The sequence below is a fragment of the Morone saxatilis genome, unplaced genomic scaffold (genome assembly GCF_004916995.1).
Source record: "Morone saxatilis isolate NCDOM2014 unplaced genomic scaffold, NCSU_SB_2.0 Contig16, whole genome shotgun sequence".
Classification (NCBI taxonomy): Eukaryota; Metazoa; Chordata; class Actinopteri; family Moronidae; genus Morone; species Morone saxatilis.
Genome location: NW_023339718.1, coordinates 14883736 through 14902026, shown reverse-complemented (window position 1 = coordinate 14902026; position 18291 = coordinate 14883736). Strand labels below are relative to the sequence as shown.

General features: G+C 39.3%; 3 protein-coding genes across 5 annotated transcripts in view; 2 read left to right on the top strand and 1 right to left on the bottom strand.

Annotated features, from left to right (window-relative positions):
- Positions 1 to 1760: 1760 nt before the first annotated feature.
- utp15 (UTP15 small subunit processome component) lies at positions 1761 to 7674 on the bottom strand. 2 transcript variants are annotated; one of them, XM_035658433.1, is made up of 12 exons: positions 7493 to 7673; positions 6781 to 6897; positions 6579 to 6671; positions 6223 to 6407; positions 5433 to 5611; positions 5182 to 5307; positions 4366 to 4501; positions 4113 to 4197; positions 3275 to 3430; positions 2920 to 3021; positions 2603 to 2736; positions 1761 to 2507 (listed from the first exon to the last, which is right to left on the bottom strand). In XM_035658433.1, exons 2-12 carry the CDS (start codon positions 6868 to 6870, stop codon positions 2207 to 2209), a joined length of 1587 nt encoding a protein of 528 aa, XP_035514326.1. In that variant the 5' UTR covers positions 6871 to 6897; positions 7493 to 7673; the 3' UTR covers positions 1761 to 2206. The 2 variants fall into 2 exon arrangements, with proteins under 2 accessions (XP_035514326.1, XP_035514327.1); XM_035658434.1 differs by having other exon boundaries at positions 2207 to 2507; positions 6781 to 6893; positions 7493 to 7674.
- Positions 7675 to 8144: 470 nt separating this feature from the next.
- LOC118325673 (transcription factor BTF3-like) lies at positions 8145 to 11545 on the top strand. Its single transcript, XM_035658437.1, has 6 exons — positions 8145 to 8266; positions 9080 to 9148; positions 9254 to 9367; positions 10562 to 10763; positions 10858 to 10914; positions 11155 to 11545. Exons 2-6 carry the CDS (start codon positions 9080 to 9082, stop codon positions 11199 to 11201), a joined length of 489 nt encoding a protein of 162 aa, XP_035514330.1. The 5' UTR covers positions 8145 to 8266; the 3' UTR covers positions 11202 to 11545.
- A 152-nt stretch (positions 11546 to 11697) lies between these two features.
- The window catches only part of si:dkey-88e18.2 (interleukin-12 subunit beta), a 7660-nt gene continuing 1066 nt past the window's right edge, over positions 11698 to 18291 (top strand). Inside the window, exons 1-7 of one of the 2 annotated variants that reach the window (XM_035658435.1) lie at positions 11698 to 15197; positions 15361 to 15442; positions 15569 to 15829; positions 16085 to 16187; positions 16274 to 16464; positions 16645 to 16793; positions 16886 to 16999. In XM_035658435.1, coding sequence (XP_035514328.1) covers positions 15195 to 15197; positions 15361 to 15442; positions 15569 to 15829; positions 16085 to 16187; positions 16274 to 16464; positions 16645 to 16793; positions 16886 to 16999 — 903 coding nt within the window. In that variant the 5' untranslated portion in view covers positions 11698 to 15194. Of the gene's footprint in view, positions 15198 to 15360; positions 15443 to 15568; positions 15830 to 16084; positions 16188 to 16273; positions 16465 to 16644; positions 16794 to 16885; positions 18286 to 18291 lie in introns of those variants that run through there. The other variant, XM_035658436.1, reaches the window with a different exon arrangement.

Sequence of the window (18291 nt, the reverse complement as noted above, 5' to 3'; positions counted from 1 at the left end):
CTAGAAATGTTTTATTCAAAGACCAATAAAGTCCTTGTTTGATCAAAGTGAAAAACATCAGCCTCCTGTCATCATGGTGCCCTCGTCGACCCTAATGCCAAATCTGAAGTCTTATTTTGTACATACAATTACTTTAGTGAACTTGATGAAATTACATGTACTGTATTGATGCATGAACAAAACAGAGTTGTATCCTTTCAGATACATTTGATGCATTTTCATTAAACATAATGGTTTGGTCATGAGCACAAAATCTCTGCCACAGACTTTCTTTTTTTTTTTTTTATAAATGAGGCCGCTGATCTCTCACTGCATTCCAAACTCAATTTGCAGAGATTTTCCAGAGGGATAACCAACTCTTGAGATTAATTGGAGAAGCTGGTCACAAACTTGACTGCAAACTGGAGCACATACTCACATACAGAGGCACTTTCCTCCTGCTCAGCTCCATCCGCACAGCAACTGCAGGCAAACACAGACATTAAACAGACATTTGAGAGACAAATATTAAAAAGGAAAATTCTTAGCATGGCCTTGTGACTCCTCTTTGGTTAGTTTGGTGATTCTGCCCACTCCTCTGACACTGAAAAAGATTATCAAACTGTATCTGTGCCAGCAGAGTGTCTCTGATGAGACAGGATCATCTTTTGATCTCAAGTATGTGAATAATGACTTTAATGACGATTTCTACCTCGGTGTGTAGAGACAGCACCAGAACACCAAATATGCCCAAATCCCGATATGCATGCAGTGTGTAGTCTACTCCTGTCTCTCTCTCTGTGCGTGGGTTGTGTGTGTGATAAAGTAGGAATTCTATTGAGTTTCAGTGCTGCACGGTTCAGGTCTGTTCCTTATCAGTGGCCACTTCCTAAACTGGACACAACAGCAAGGTCTTTTTTCAAACCATTTTTCCAGAAATTCCATTTTCTTTTTCATTTACATTTTTAATCACATATGTATAATTATAATAAACCAAATGTTACAGTCAGCAAATGCAAAGCATGAACAAACCAAGAGGAGAGTACAGACACCTGCTCATGGCACTATATGGGATAATTATTATTAAATAATATATAACAACAGTCTAGCTTTAGAAACGTTTGTGTGCTGTTTTCTTAATGATTCAAATGAACTGAACTCATGATTGAATGTTGACCTATTTAGCTGGATAATAAAATTTTACCTTTTTCTTGAAGGGCTATATTCCACCCTTTGAACAGTGCTGGCATATTAGAAAACTGTTTCCTATGGTTTTATTGACACACGTTGAAAAGTCAACAGCTAGTAGAAGAGGGTTAACATTATCGATGTACCTACCTACACAGGAGCTCAAACTCCGGCAGAAGAAACCTGTCAGCGCGCTTCAGTTCGGCACAGAAAAAGAGCACCTAAGTCGGATTCATCCTCCTTTAGCTAAGCGATAATTCAACTGTCTGTGGCAGAGCTACAAGTTGAGAAATGGCGTTCAGTCGGTGCAGCTGCTGTTTCCATTCTGAGCTGCAGCCTCCAGCATCCTCCGCTCTGTCACTGTTGATGCTTTCTGTCTTCCGTCTGCTCAAATGCAAATTCCTCCTTGTGTATGAAAGTTAACTGTTTCTTTGAGGTTACAGCGACATCTAATGGAAGGCGATGAAACATACTGATACTGTAACTCCTACATGTAGAAATCTGTGTCATCGTCACAGGAAACGTTAACACACGGTGAGTTTAAGCGATTTTTTTTTTTTTCAAAGTGTTTGAACACAATTATGATTATTGAGTTTCAATATTACAAAGATTTATTTTAATCTGCTTATAAAACATTTGTAAATGCCAAATATTAGGAAAACACAAAGCAGACATACATGGTGAAATAGTTCATACACACAATCGCTCGCGCGCGCGCGCACACACACACACACACACACACACCACATTTACAATTGAAAGTGTAATTACAAGACTTCCAATAAAACCAACATTTACATTCACACATAAGGTTCTTCATACAGTAAATGCATGTTCTTTGTTGCCTGTTGTGTTTTCAGTCACGCTGAGATATAAACACCAGAGTGAGTCTCTTAAAACCTGTACCAAAATGTTTGTTTGGTGAAGTCTGACATGTAGTCATGTCAGGAAATTTCTGTTGGATGTTTCAAAAAGAGGTTTTTGGAGTTGTAAAGGCACTCTAACTCAGTCTAAAGCAGTTTTTCCCCCCTTTCAAGCCTCAGGTGGCCTGAATCTGTGGTCTTGTGGTACTTGCTTCTCCCTGAGTCAGGCCATTAGACCTACTGATGCCAGAGCACGGCACCTCCTTCCTAGGGAGGGAGGAGGCGAACATTGTGTCCAACATGCCCAGCACCTCCAGGAGGTCCTGCTGGTAGTCGATCTCTCTCTCCAGCAGCTCCTGCAGACGCAGCAGCTGTCGGTCCACGACTGGTGACTGGCCGATCACTGACTGATAGATGTCCAGGATCATGTCAGCCGCTGTTACCAGGACAGGAGCAAACCTGGGGTCAACCACGTTCCTGGAGCAGAAACAGAAAAAGATGTAAGCCAAATTTAATTCATCCAATAACTTTTATGTCAATACTTGATGAAGTCCACTTTATATGCGTCTTACCCAATAAGGAAGTTGAGCAAGTGAGAGAGACCCTGTTCATCCCTTCCTGCCAGAGCATTCTTCAACGTTCCTCGTCGATCCAGCTCCTTTATAACAGCAACTGTGATCTCTGGCTTTCTCTGTCTCATCCATGTCTATAAAGAAAATGTAATATACGTGTAAATTCCGAAATGCTGGGGAAATGCTGCAGTAGCGTGTCACTGCATTACATTGCAAATTATAAAAAGGACAACTTTAAAAACTAGAAATAACCTCAAGAAAATGATACTAACTGATTTACCAATGCTGCTAACGTTGTAAATAAATATAATGTATACCTCCAGTGCTGTATCCAAAGCCTTCGATACATTAAACTTCTTGAGCTGCTTGTCGTATTTGGCCAAATGCTGTTTCACTGGCTTACTGACGAGATAATCATCCTGTAAAATGATGGAGAACCAATAAATTAATTAACAATGGCGAGAAGGAAAACAATCCCACAACCCTTATATAACAACTCAGTGTGCAGAAATGAAAGGCATTAGTCATTGTCAGACATTTTGACCTTGTCTTTTGTAGACTTCAGTCAATGTGTCTCTAAGGGAATAATCACAATATTTACTGACTCAACAGACCATATCACATCTCAGATTGTTGCACTCAGCTACTGCATGTTAGCAAATGTAAAGTTACCCGTTTAGGGACGTAGTTCTTCCCCTTCACAAAAACACGATATGATGGTCGCCGTCTCTGTTGGCCAGAGATTTCCTTTGACTCTTCAAGGCTTTTCCTGTGTTTGATACTCAGAATGCCGTTGGTCATACCCACAACAATGGACTCATCATCTGGCTGTGGGGAAAGACATTCATAGTTTTATAAATGTATATATTTGAGGAGCAGTGAGCAGGCCAGACAAAATCCATTGAATGTTGGGCTATAACTGATGTAACAATAACATCGTATAAAATGTATGAATATTGATCCCAAAACACACACAGTGAATGCTTTGGTATGGATCGTGCGTCTAGCTTGAACAGCATTTCTTTTAAGGAGTGCATGTTTCTCAAAGACTGTGTTGGTGATTCAAAGGCAAATTTCAAAAGCACTGAAACTTCAAAGTAAAACAATTCCAGTTCGCTCTCTGAAGTTGCACATGCTGTTCTCGAAACCCTACCCCCTTGTGCTAACACTAGAGGAGAGGATGTACCGTTTCATCTCCTTTGGACTGAAATCTCTGGCAGTACTAGGTATTTCTGTTGGCTGCTGCAGAAACTGAATCCATCTCTTTGCAGTGGCAGAGTTGGTCTCTCAAATTACGGCTCCTTATGAGGGTGCACCGCAGACACAAGCCAATTTAAATCCATGCCTACCTTTTATAACTCATTTGTTTTTTTTTAATGTTAATCGGTGTTTCCCATATTGTGTGACCATAATGAACTAGCGTCACTTATTTAAATACACATTTATCCACTTAATTCACCTTCAAACAAAAACAGCAAAACATGATGAAGGGTTAAATGTAATTTCTTACAGCTAATGCCAGACTGAGGATGGAGGCAGCGTAGTCAAAGTTGTGGACTACTTTATAGTTGGTTGTGTTGTACACCTTCACATGCCTGCAAAACAAACAAAAGCTCTGCGTTAGATAAGGTTCGAATAATACATTACTTATAAAAAGTACCCAACTATCATAACAATGGCATCTGATTTCCACAGTTTGGAAAAAAAAGAAAATTTTGTCTGGCATGTCAGACAGCATACTGTACATACACCTGTCCCCGTACCTGTCCAGAGAAGCTGACAGCAGTCTTTGTCCATTGCTGCTGAGACACAAACAGGTGACAGTTTTGTGATGGTTCTTCAGCGACACCAGAGGCTGCCCTCCTTTTAGCAGATCCCACACTTTCACATAGCGCCCGCCTAAAGAAATGATACAGAGAATGTTTTTAATGGTCTGGATAAACATCAGTAAATATAACGTAGTATCTGTGTATGATCGCAGTCTTTTTCGGCATCATTTTACTTTTACTTAATTTAATAGTCTGCCTCTGAATAATGAGTGTAACAGAAGTACAGTGCACACAGTGAGCTGACTGGGAGGAAAAACAGATGTAGAGCCAGAACATTCACATCTAACCCAGTTACTCAGACACTAGAGTTGGTGATTGTGGGAACAGTGGAAAGACTAATAAACACTTATTTTGTTTCTGTCGAGTTTGAATGAAGCGTGTTTTAAGGTGATGGAACAAGGCAATCAAGCTGGTTACAGTTCAGTAAAAGCGCAGTTCAGTAAAAGAGAGAAACCTGAAATTCGGAAGGTGTTTTTATATATTTTCTTTTTCCTTTCTTGACATTTTAAGAGTTTATTTTGTTTATTAAAGCTATAAGCTCTTATGGCACGTAGCAAACTCGCTGCTCATCTCCCAGATAAAACTACAGGGGCTGTGATTTTTGCAACCCTATTGCACAATAACTTATTTCAACCTGAACAAGGCTGAGGGACACGAATACATTCAAATCATTAAACACTGTTAGGGTCTGACAAGTTGGCACATTTTCAGGATGCGCTGACTGAACACGATCATTATACTGGTGGCTACCTGCAGAGATAAGAAGTCCCTCAGAAGGATAAAGAAGCAGACTCTCCACTGGCTGGCCGTGGTCCATGGTCATCACACTCTTATCAGCTCTGGCATCAAACACTTTCAGTGTATGATCATAAGATCCTAGGATAAAAACATCAATTGTTAGTAACTGCCTATTTTTATATTTGTTTTTTTTTTTAGCACAAGCCAAAGATGACAGTAACTTTTCCTCACACCATTTAAAAAATATATAGTTTCCATCTCACCAGTAATGAAAAGATCTCTGTTGAGTTTGCTTGTGACACCACAGCGAATGTAATCTGTGTGTTCTTGGTAGGTGGTGAGCTCAGTGGCATTCGGCATGTCCCACAGTCGACAGGTGTAGTCGTCCGACCCTGTGAGGATCTGGTAGCGGTCTGAGGTGAAGTCTGTTACGTGTACAGCCCTGAGCAGAAATAAAATGAGACAAAATGTACATCAGTTTACTTTCATGACCAGACATTTAAAGTGTGTAAGTAAGTTTACAGGTTGTCAGAATTATTGAGATCATCATGAAATTCAGTCGATGGATCACTCAAGAAATCATCATCCAACAAATGTTTAAAAGACATAATTAGCTAGTCTAAAACCTCCTGCGTCCCTGAACAGGAGAACAGCTTAGAATGATGGTGAATGGTCTGATAGTTATTTTTTATTATGATACAGTATAATTGTGTATGCTGATTTCAATCTATACCATGTGTAGTTTTTTTTGTTTAGTGTCCACTGTGTCCATGCTGCTGCATGGAGCACGTCAGTATTTGTGTGCAATTTGTGCCAGTGCTGGAAAACAGTGGTGATTTTTTTTTCCTCCAATATCCAAGTTGAAAACAACCAGTAAACATTTAGCCAGCACAAAATTGATGCAACACAAAAGATAAATACTGGCCATAATATAAGTGAAATAATATTGGTGAATCGTTACTCTGTAGGTACTGCAGGTATCTGGTAAGAGGGACAAATTAAGCCTATTTTGAAATACCCAGCACAACTAATACACTACTGTGGAATACCTACTTTGTGTGCCCCTTGAACATCCTGAGTGCCACCTTCCCGCTGACATCAAACAGCCGTACCACAGAGTCCTCACATCCAGCCACGAATAGCTGCCCATCTGACCTGAACCTCCCACTGTATGCAGTGTCCTTAAACCGCGTAAATGTCTTCACAGGCTCCTGGGAGAATGGCCCGTAAATGTGGACCTGTAGAAAAGACAGTTTTAGAATAAAGAGAATTAATAACATCAAACTAAAGTTGCATACTTAATATCTGATTATTCAGAGCACTGACTGACACCACAGTTGATTCATGAGGAGACTGAATCATTTGAATAAACACAATTAAACTGATTTATACAAGAGAGGCCAACGTACTCTAGTGAAGGCTGTCACAGCAAAGTTATGTGGAGCCACTGGGGAGAAGTCTATGTTAGTGATCGCTCCAAATTCTTTTATCTGGACCGGAGCCTGTGAGGACAGAGACAAAGACGCATTGTTAAGATTCAGAAACAAAATTAAAGATGCAGGATTCTTTCTCACAGCAATAATAAGACAGTATACAGTAGATAAGACTCACCTTATAGTTTTTCCAGTACAGTGTGTCTTGTGTGACTTTCTCTCCAAGTTTAGGATAGACTTGGATTTTCGTAGGTTTAAATGAAGCCATTTCTGTGCTGATCAAGAAATACTCTGTCTGGCAAAGTACAGAAAATAAACACATGGATATTAACATATAGTAAGAGACATGGTGCCTCAGCTAGTTCACCTTTTAAATCCCACCAGGTGTAAACATGATAAAGCCTCAACATAATATGTTATTGTTAAAGAAAGTGGAATAAGGAATCAAAAAAACGTGGTAAACTGGATGAAAGGAAGTAATTGTCTTAGCAAATATTGCTTTGATCCACAACCGGCAACAAGAAAGCAACAAATTCAACAACACTGCATTAATGGCAACAGTTTACAGTCACACGTTTTTACCAAACAGCATCAAAAACCAACCAAACTATGCAATCCGCACAGGCTAGGCTAACGAGTTCACTATTTCAGGACAGTCGATATCTCCCGTGAGGCTTATACATAAAGAGCTGAATGCAATGTAAAAAAAAAAAAACAATGTCAACAGTAACTCTTGTCCTAATATCTAAACATAAAGCGACTGGTTTGAAACAGAAGCGGCTCATGAGACCGCTGCTCGGTGAGCCAACGTGCTCGGCGCTTATAGCAGAAGTTAGTTAGCACACAGCGCTTTAGCATTTCCCATTAAACTGCCTCCCGGTGCTGCTCACCTCTGAATGTTAAAGGTCCAGGACTGCCGGGAGTTAGTTTTTTAAGAATGGCGCGTTTAAATTAGATGGTGCCAATGTTGGTTGTCCAAGTAAACAAAAAGTTTCTCATTTTAAAGCGTTATCACGTTGCCTCTCGGTGCAATGGAGGACGCCATGATTACAAGCGTGACAACTTCCGTTATTGATTATGTTTATTGTTCACCGAAAGGAGGCGCAATTTTATCCTTTTTTAATACTTTAAATGGCACTGATGGTGGTTCCAGTATTGTCTTGCTGTTTTTTTTTTTTTTTTTTTTTTTTTAAATAAGCTTGAATATTACTTAGGTTTATTTAGCTTTTTAGAATAAATATATTTCCTTTTTGGTGAAATCTGTGATTTGACACATAAGTTATATGTAACGTTACTATATTAAATAGCAGTTTGTTGCTAATATTGTAACTTAAGTGGCTGTTTAAAAATAAAGCCACCACCGTAAAAATAAAAGAATATGTTATTTTTTTAAAAAGATAATAAAATTATAAATTCCCTACGTCAGTTTTAGAAAGCGGGCTATTTTCTGTGACTACAAAAACCCGACGGCACAGATTTGACAAGAGAAAACAGATAGATAATTAAGATTTGAGCCACATTGAATTGTGATCGATCATTGTGATCGTTGCCTAGCACATCCGGCAAGTTAACGATCATGAGTACGTCACTTCCGGCCTCCACTCCTTTCTCCCTTTTTCCGAGCTGCTATCGACTGTGTGGCCCGCGTGTTTACACTCTCCCAGGTCAGTTCACGTCTCAGGAACCCTTTAAGCGGCCTCAGCCTCATATAATGTTGACGTTGTAACGAAGCAACAGGTCCCCGAGTCACATTACGCGTTAAAACGTAAAGAAAACGCCATTAATACTTGAAGGCTAGCGTCAGCTTGAAGAGGCCTACGCTAGCTGTTTAGCTTAGCTTGTTAAACCTAGCCGGCGGTCCAGTTGTCACAATGTGTCAGAACCCGGGTCGAAATCAGGTCCGCAGTCCCTGAGGCTGGAGGTCTAAGCATGAGCCAACAGCACATCTTCTCTTTAGGGCAGGCTTGGACAAGTAAGCTATAAAAGTCAGAAGCTAATCGGTGTGTCTTAGCTTCAGAGCACCTTAACTTAGGCACTGACTTTAACTATGTGGACACCTCTGTCTCATTCATGCACAACTTGAGTCGAGACTAAAAAGTTTGCAGCTATTTTGGGCGTTGGCAGCTGTGTATTCTTGTTAGCTTGCTGTGCCAAAAAGCAAACGACGGGGGCGATTTGGGGAATTCTATACTTGTTCGGTATTTTCTTAAAATTACAAACTCTATGTTTCCAGTGAACTGTTGAAATAAACCCTTAGGTACAGTTTTATTAACTGCCAATTTAGTCATTACTTGTATATCATAATGCATATGTTGTATCTACCACCAGTCTCATCTCAAGATCAAACTATTAGTGTGCTATTACATCAGTGTAATACTTACATGTGCTGTCCAGCTCTGTATTAATTGAGAAAATAACTGGGAAATTATATGTGTGAGCAGATATGAAATTTGATTATGTGTTGTGTCTTGTGCCAGATGAAGGAGTCGATAATGAACCAGGAGAAGCTCGCCAAACTGCAGGCGCAGGTCCGCATAGGCGGCAAGGTGAGCTGGAGTATATACTGGAAAATGACTTGAATGAAAATGTTTCTTTTCTATGAGCCCTGACATTGCGTTATGGTTTCACATATATCATCATTTTCTCTGCAGGGGTCAGCCCGCAGAAAGAAGAAGGTGGTGCACAGAACAGCTACAGCAGATGACAAGAAGCTGCAGTTCTCCCTCAAGAAACTGGGAGTCAACAACATCTCTGGCATTGAAGAGGTACAGCAACGTCTCTCTGACATGCACAGCAATATGTAGGCAGACGGGTCTTCTAATTGACCTTGATCGTAGATCAGTAATAAAGTAATAAATATAACATGAAACTCAAGCCCAAATGGGACTGGAAAAGTAATCTGATTGTCATTAAATGAAGCTTCTTGATGTCTTTGTTTTGGTGCTCAATCAATTAGTTAAATAAACAACTGGTAAAGGGAAAAGAGCCAAACAAGTATATTTTGTCATATTAGTTTATCTTGATAATTTAAATAGCAGTCAAAGATACAAATGGAAGACTTTTCACCGCTTTGAATTGTGATGAATTCTGTAAGCATGGTGTTGTATCATTGATTGGAGACTAGTTGTTGTCTTGTCAGCTTCTGAAAAAAAATAACAAAAGTGATCAGAAGAATTATGAAGTTTTTTAGTGAATGTTTTTTTTTTATCTATTTGTTGAAAAGGGTATTTGGTAAAGTCTTACTGGCTGTTTAGTCATCCTCTTTCACACTGAAGGCCTCTGCACACCAACCGACGCCGACCGTCGCAGAAAAGCAGTCGGACTGATCAGTACGGCTTCCCGTCTCCTCGACTGGTCAAAAAAATGCCTCCGAACACACCAAACCGACGCCAATGGAGCTGTACGTTCTCGCGCAGTCCGTCGGGGAGGCCGCAAAGTCACCCATAGAACAGCAGGCTTCGCTAATCTGTTGTTGTCGCCCAAAAACAATGAAAACCGGAAAGACGGATCACTGTAGACCTAGTAAACACTAGAGCACGCTGTCGTCAGTCATTGTTTTCATCAGAGGAGTGTTGATATATTCAAGAAGATCGTATTGTCATTACCGCTGAACGGAAAATACGATGCTAATAATAACAAGACACTGGCGTTGGTGTAGTATGTTTGACCATCGACCTTCCGGTTTCTCGTGCACTCACTGATTCGCTAGTCAAGGGCTAGTAACTCCCCAATCAGATTGGTCATTGAGCCGACTGTTAATGTCGAAAAAGCCCAATAATGAACGGACGTCCGTAACTGACGACGGCACGGAACAGCCGAACCGACTCGAGTCAACGACCTTGCCCGACTTCCGACGGCGTCCGACGGCCGATAATCGGGTTGGTGTTCGGAGGCCTTAACCCCTCAAACTCCTCTTCTTCATTTCTTACCCTTTCAATTCTTTTTGTTTTCTACTGTAGGTGAATATGTTCACAAACCAGGGGACAGTGATCCACTTCAATAACCCAAAGGTTCAGGCCTCCTTGGCAGCCAACACCTTTACGATCACAGGGCACGCTGAGAACAAGCAGCTCACAGAGATGCTCCCAGGAATCCTAAACCAGCTGGGAGCAGACAGCCTGACCAGCCTCAGGAGATTAGCAGAGACCCTGCCCAAAACAGGTACCCACAACAGTTGACTGATCTGTTATCATGTATCAGTTGGGGTTTTGTGTGCTGTCTGTTCACAATTTGCTCTTCTTCCTCCTCCTCATAGCTGGAGACATCAAAGCCCCCATGGTTGCTGTTGAAGAGGAGGATGATGAGGTTCCAGGTAAGCAAATCTACACATCTCCTTTTAAAACAAAGGGCTGTGTTAGTTATTTAATGTTCTATAATACTATACTGTAGAACAAGCTGTAGTAGTAGTAGTCGTCATCGTCTATTGCATGGGGCATATATCATCTTTTTAGTTTTGGTAATTAAGTTATACTTTATGCTAAATACATTTTAGGATTGGGGCATTTTCTTATCTTCATCTGTAACCCTCCTTTATCCCTCTTTCCATTTTCAGATCTTGTTGAAAACTTTGATGAGGCCTCAAAGGACGAGGCAAACTAACACTCACCAGCAAATATTTCAAGGCTCCTCCTTACTTCACAGTACTTTGACACAGCAGCATTTTGTAATTGTTCATCTTTGTTATTGCTCTGTGGCAACAAACAAAAGCTGCTTTTTAACCTTGACAACTGGGCAAAAAACAAGTAAAATTGAATTTTAATGGCAACTGTTACCCACTCCTTTGTCTGATTTGTCTCGTTCTGCAGTACAAGTAACATTTATTTAATTCAGTGGAATGTGCAAACCTTTCTCTTTCTCTCGCTGCCTCTCCTGCATTGTGATGCCCACACATCAAGAATATTTTGGTGGAATTAATCATGTAATAAAGATTACATTTAAATTTCTCAATTTATGTCTTTAATGCCCCACCACTTCTGTGCAATATTTAATTGTAGAACACATTTGCTTTGTTGGTTCTCTTATATTCAAGCTCACTGTCGTAGTCCTCTAAATCTTTACAGGTGATTTGTTATTGGAAATCATCGCTAATAGTAAATAGAAGCTTGATAAGAACCTTAAGGTTGCAATTACATGCAGGACATCAAGAGTCCTGTGTAGATGGCCACATTGGTTATATTTCAAATATGTATGTCCATGATACTCAAAGCTGAAAAGAAGGACAAACATTCAGTTCAGATATCAAGTCAGACAGAAAAGTTCAGTATTTGCTGCATGTTTCTTAAATCATTTATGTATTCACACTTTAAAAAGGCACATAACTCCTATTTACATGCTGTATATTGAATCACAGGTGTGACTAAATATTGAGCCAATTATTCTAGAAATTAAAAATTACATTTGTACCAAACAAAATACATGATGCAAAACAAACATCAGGTTGTCATCTAAGTTGTGGCTCAAGATGTAGTTTTTATGTAAATGTACAAATGACCAAAGCTCTGGTGGAAACATTAGCAACACATTACAGGGGCAGTTCATCTCAAAATAAAATACATATTTTCCTTTTTGACTGTAGTAATATTTATCCTTGGTGTGATTTGCTGAGTTTTAAAGATATTGCTAATAGAGATGTCGGCCTTTCTCAAATATAATGGCACCAGATGGCACTATTGATGAAAGCGGCAAAAAATAAATAAATAAAATAAAAAAACTCAGGATAATCCACAGATCTTTATGTGAGCAGCTTCATGTAGGAACTACCTGTCACCGTGCAGAGGGAAGCGTGCATGTACTCATGGATGAGAGGCTTGAGTGCTGAATGTGAACATTAATGGTGTCCTTGGCAGGGTTGTATCTCACCCAGCACCACTGACATAGCTGGAGTTAGTTTGCTGGTGTAGTTTGGTAGAAAGAAGTTCAGTTATCTTAAGAAACCAGGTCATGATTTCTGGAAGAAACATTGTTGCACTCTTTTTCAAGAGTATTTTGTGGTGCTTTGAGAACCACAAGCCCAGTGCCATCTGGTTCTGTTATATTCAAGATAAAGCAGACATCTCTACAGCCGATATCTCCAAAACTCAGCAATCTACATCAAAACAATCTACATGGATAAACAGCAGGTACGAGATAAAATATGTATATTCAATTTGGGGGTGAACTGTCTCTACGTTTTCTAAAGCTCATGCTCTCATTAGGAAGGTTTTACATCAGCACTAAGGAGGCTCTAACTGGCATTACACATGAGTGAGGGTCATCCATTGGTCCCACTTTAACTGTATCTGATGCTCGGTCATACTGAGTCATGCATTTGTTGTTTGTATTTTTGGCATTTCACTTTATTCAGCGTGTTACTTGCATATGAAATGATTTTCATCTTTTATCGTCTCTCTCCAGCTATCACCGATAGAGTGGAGAAAATATATTTTAAAAAAAAGGAGGAACTGAAACCTGAGCCCAACTATTTTTGTTTCTATATAACAGGTTTGACAGAATGTATTGTGAACATGACATAATGATAGTAGAGGGGAAATTCTGCTAAAGTAGTAGTAGTAGAGTAACATATAAAGCAGCAAAAAATCAAATGGATCAGTATGACTTAAGTTTAAATTATAAAGTATCATGTTATTAAGTTAAACTTTTCACATTATAACGGGATAACTTTATTGTTATAACATGAAACTTTTCAACTTTTGGGGTGGCTGGGGATCAGGAGGTAGAGCGGGTCGTCCACTAATCAGAAAGTTGGCGGTTTGACACTTGGTGTCCTCCAGCTGTGTCGCTGTGTCCTTGAGCAAGATACTAAACCCCAAATTGCTTCTGATGCTATGCATCGTTGTGCGAATGTGGATGAATGGATTAGTTTCTGTTTGTGAGGAGCATCTGCCATCATTTTATGAAAGTGTGTGAATAGGTGAATGTGGCATGTAGTGTGCAAGTGCTTTGAATGGTTGGAGAACTAGAAAGGCGCTATACAAGTACAGTCCATTTACCATTTGCCACGTTATAATGTGAAAACTTTAAGGTCCAGAGTGTAACATTTAAGACATGCAATATAATATTCATAGGTATGTTTTCATTAGTGTATAATCACCTGAATGTAGGAATCGCTGTGTTTTTGTTACCTTAGAAGGACCTTTTTTTATCTGCATACACTGTGGGTCGCCTTTTATGGAGTACACCACGTTGAAATGGATAAACCATACACACTTCACAGCCCCTTTTTATTCTCTGGTTGTCAAATACAGACTGGAGAAGTGTTCACTTAGTTGTAATCTGCAACTTCATCGCTAGATGGCACCAAATCACACTGTTCCTTTAAAGCACCAAATACTAACACTGCAAGGAGTTGTTCTCCAATGAACGTGTTTTTGACACATTACAGGATGCTTTACGTATGTGTGAAGATTAACACATTTTGTTCATGTGTTTTTTTCGATTGTGATCTTAATGTCATAGACATTTGGATTGCCCCATACAAAGTCATGGGCAGGGAAAGTCCTGGTGTCTGTCCCTTGCTCTTTTCCCATTTGGGTGTGTGGGTGTATGTGTGTGCATAATTTAAAGCATCAGTGTCCCCACAAAGCTCTTAGAATGGGGGAAAACCTCTGAAAGGACTATATTTTTGCTGGTCACCTCTGTGGTCAAAATAATGCTGATAATCCTGGATTTAGGTCCAGGGTTAAGGGTCAGGGAATTGATTTAGGATCAGGGAAATATGATAATTTAGATAAAAATACAGAAGTGCAGACTTTTTACTGTAAATATATCCTATACACAATCTCATTTGTATGGCTGAAAGTGATGATTTTTTCATTACTGATGAATCTGACAATCAGTTTTTTAATCAATTGACAAATCGTTTGATCTATAATGTGATAAATGTCCCTCACAATCTCCCAAAGCCACCAACAACCCAAAAGCCAAAAATGTGTCATTCACTGTTATTGTAGACAAAAAACAGCAAATATTCACATTTGACAAGCAGTAACCAGTGATTTCTTTTGGCTTTTTAGTTTTAAAAAATGATTTAATGACTGGAAAAACAGAGAAAAAGAAGACCTCTAGAGCAAATAGACTATCAATAATGTCTTTGTATAAATCCAATGGTATGATATATGTGTACTTCATCTGTATGTGTTCATTTGTCAGTATGCGTGTGTGTGTGGGTGTGCATCTGTGTGTCCGTTTGTGTGATTCCAGGTTTGTTAATCAGATACCGTATATCTCAGATGCTGTTCAGTTTAAAAGCTGAGGGCAACCCCCCACACCACCACGCACACTTCTTATCTTCATCTCTCAGTCCCTTTCTTTCGAAACTCACTTAGTCTGTTTACTAAAATTTGACTTGCAAAACAAGTATACAGAGGAAATGCTCTATCCACCCCCTCTGTCAATAGCCTCTTATCTCTTTGCTATGTGTATAGTTCAGTTTCTGTCTCACCTCTCCAATGTGCTAATGCTAGTGATGATGATACATGCGGTGTGCAAGCATATAAATATGATGGTCAGTGGGCAGTTAGAGCATACCATCATCAGGATTACTACAACTGAACTTCGATTACTACAGCTTCACTTCAGTTTATCTTCACTGAAATGGTAAGAAATAACTGCTGTAAATCAGTGCAGGGGATTAGATACTTGAACATATAATATAAATATATATAATAATAATTTCTCAATTGAAGATTCATGTATAATTGCTTAGTTTTTAATGCAAGAATGATTCATTTTTAACAATCTTCCTCTTGCTTTTTCTCAGAAGACTTTGTCACTGTGGATGTTTGGGCTTTTGTTCATCAGCCTTACAGGAGCACATGGACTCAACAACTTTCCAGAAAACTGTACGTGTTATTTATGGTCCACATGTGTTTTCTAACACTGATTTATCTTTTTTTTTCTTGAGGAGTTCTGAATCTGTCTTGACATGTCAATGACTGACCTGTCTGTCTGTATCTATGTTTGTGTAGTTGTGGTGGCAAAAACAAATGATGATGTCATACTGACCTGCGGACCAAAGGCTGATGGAGACGTCACATGGAAGTTTCGCATGTTTCCCAGTGAAGAGATGGAGGATGTTGATTCTGAGGGCAATATCCAGCAGGAAGGTCAAAATCTGAAAGTGTCTGAAGTAGGTACGCCCATGTTGGGAGAATACAGCTGCTGGAGAGGAGAAGAGAAATTATCAGCAACCTATCTGCTGCTGGAGGATGAGGAGGAAGAGCAGTTTGGTGAGATATTTTGAATTTCTTCTACTGTTCATATGCTGTAAAAGACAGGAATCTCTCAGAAAAGTCTTCAAACTCTCTTTATGTCTGAAATATTTCTTTCTCTAGAGAATGAGACTGAAAGTTAGCACATCCTGAATCATTCCTTGAAGCACTTGAATGTCTCACATTAAGTAATATTTTCTTCATTTTGTGGTGTGACAAAGTCCAAACAGTTTCCATTAAACTTGTATTCACCCACATTGTGTATCTTTATAGATTCTTTAATCAGATGTCGGGCAAAGTCATATGACTGTAACTTCAGTTGTAAGTGGACCCGTGATGGATACACAGCAGTGCGCCTCGGATTGGGCCATGAATGGTAAAGAAAAAAAAAGTTATAGTGAAGAGGCCAAAATGAGTTTGTAATAGGGTGTAAAGTGTCAGTTTTACTGCTTGCCTCCGTAGCAGTGAAGGTGGGAAGTCATGTCACTGGGTCAGCAGCACTGAACAGCTCCAGGGCGGGGGATTCCAGTTTGAACTGTCCCACTCCCTCTCACCCTATGCAGAGGAAAGCACCATGCTTGAACTCACCGCTGAGGCCATCAATGACCTCTCCATTCTCCGGAGAACCAAGAGATTTTATCTCAGAGACATCGGTAAGCTAAGTGAAACTGAGCTACATTACAGGATTTCAGCAGAATATTATCAAGATTAAACAGTAAACAGCCGCTGCTCATCAGTAAATCCATTTTGTGAATAAATGTGATTATTTCAGCCAAGTATTTGTTCATTTCCATATATACTGTAATTATTCCTTACCATCTTCTTCTGTCTAGTTCAACCCGATAGTCCCCGGATTGTCAAGTGTCAGGAGATGGACCAGGAACTGAACGTGACCATTGATCCACCGTCCACCTGGTCGACTCCTTACAGCTTCTTCAGTCTGGAGCATGAGATTGAATATGAGTTGAAAGATGATGGCCAGGTACATGCAAGCTCGCACTGAACCAAAAGTCTGGTGATCTCTCTGTGTCTGTCATGTCATTCTAACTGTGCGTCCTGTCTTTCTGACTTTAGACTGGACGTTCATCATCATCTGCCCTGATACCCAAGAAGATCAGCAAGCTGAGGGTTCGCTCCAGAGACTCGCTGGTGCTCTCCACCTGGAGCCAGTGGACTCCCTGGAAAAATGTAACCTACTGACATTATTTGAAGCCGAAACTGTCTGCTTCTGCTCTCTCTGTTCTTTCATGTCTAAAGTGTCCTCTCACATCCTAGCCTACCGTTTCTCACTATGTTTTTGGCTGTCACACACTGATGGCGAAGAGATAACACAGCACTCACCAGAACCTCAGCAAAGAGTCAAGAGTTTAATTTGATGATAGAAGAGCAGTACAGCACACTTTTATTATTCTTTTTTATTGATGGCTCAATTCAAACTATTTAATTGTGCATATATTTATTATTTATTTACACACAAAAACACCATTATAGACATACTGTGATAAAAAAAAATTGAAAGAAAGTCTTTCTTGCTAACAAAAGCACTGCTAGAGGTCCTTGTGAGGACTAAACTCACTGTTTATTAGAATACAGACATTTCTGTGATTCAATATAAAATTATGTCTACCAGCAAAAACAATGTTGGGGTTTCATGGGACCACATCTTATAAAATGGGTCTCTGCAGTTTTGTCCATTTAAGGATCCTTTCACACTAAAATCTAATGACACCTATATAATACATAATTTACCATGAATCAGAAGTTTACTGGTTCAGTATGCACTAAACACAGACCTTTACACATTGTGTTTCTTGTCCCTGTTATTTCTGTAGTGTGTTGGTGTTTCTGTGTATTTTGGTGGTTTGTGCTGTGCAGAATAAGTCGCTATTAAAATAGCTTTGTGCTTCCTTCCTTATTATACATGTTCCTTTTTCATTTGAGTTTTGCTCATGTGACTGATGAGTAGAAACCCCCTTTTTAATGTAATGATGCAAACCCACAGTTATGTATTTTCTGTACACATGGCTGGACAAAATATTAGAAACTTAAGCTGCTGAGTGTGTGAACTGCATGTTCCTTTAGAGTGTGCCTTGAATTTTAATTGAGTTAGGGTCAAAGATTTTTTAGGTTTGAAGAGAATAAATAATGGAGCTTGTTTTAAAGAAATAATTTAAGAAGGAAAAGCCATTATACACTAAAAATGAGAGAGAAACTTAGTTAAACTATTATGTGACAATTATAACGGGTTTCTGATTTTATCATGACTATACATTTACTGGTAAACAAGTGGCTCTTTATTAAAGACCAGAAGCTATTTGACTGTTTTTAGTTGGTAATGAAGAAGCAATAGTATTGTAGTCTTTCAGCAATGAATACTTTATTTGATACTATTACCTACATTAGGTAGTAAGGTAGAATCTATTGCATAGAATAATCTAACATTTATTTTAAATGAGAGGAACTAATAAAGACAGTAAAGA

What these genes read in the sequence shown, in the direction of transcription:
- LOC118325673 (XM_035658437.1), top strand. Translation starts at nt 9,080, where the DNA reads ATGAAGGAGTCGATAATGAACCAGGAGAAGCTCGCCAAACTGCAGGCG. An exon ending in AGGTCCGCATAGGCGGCAAG is followed by an intron (nt 9,149 to 9,253) that starts GTGAGCTGGAGT and finishes TTTTCTCTGCAG; the next exon opens with GGGTCAGCCCGCAGAAAGAA. An exon ending in AGAGACCCTGCCCAAAACAG is followed by an intron (nt 10,764 to 10,857) that starts GTACCCACAACA and finishes TCCTCCTCATAG; the next exon opens with CTGGAGACATCAAAGCCCCC.
- utp15 (XM_035658434.1), bottom strand. Translation starts at nt 6,870, where the DNA reads ATGGCTTCATTTAAACCTACGAAAATCCAAGTCTATCCTAAACTTGGA. An exon ending in TGTACTGGAAAAACTATAAG is followed by an intron (nt 6,672 to 6,780) that starts GTGAGTCTTATC and finishes CTGTCCTCACAG; the next exon opens with GCTCCGGTCCAGATAAAAGA. An exon ending in TTGCTCAACTTCCTTATTGG is followed by an intron (nt 2,508 to 2,602) that starts GTAAGACGCATA and finishes TTTCTGCTCCAG; the next exon opens with GAACGTGGTTGACCCCAGGT.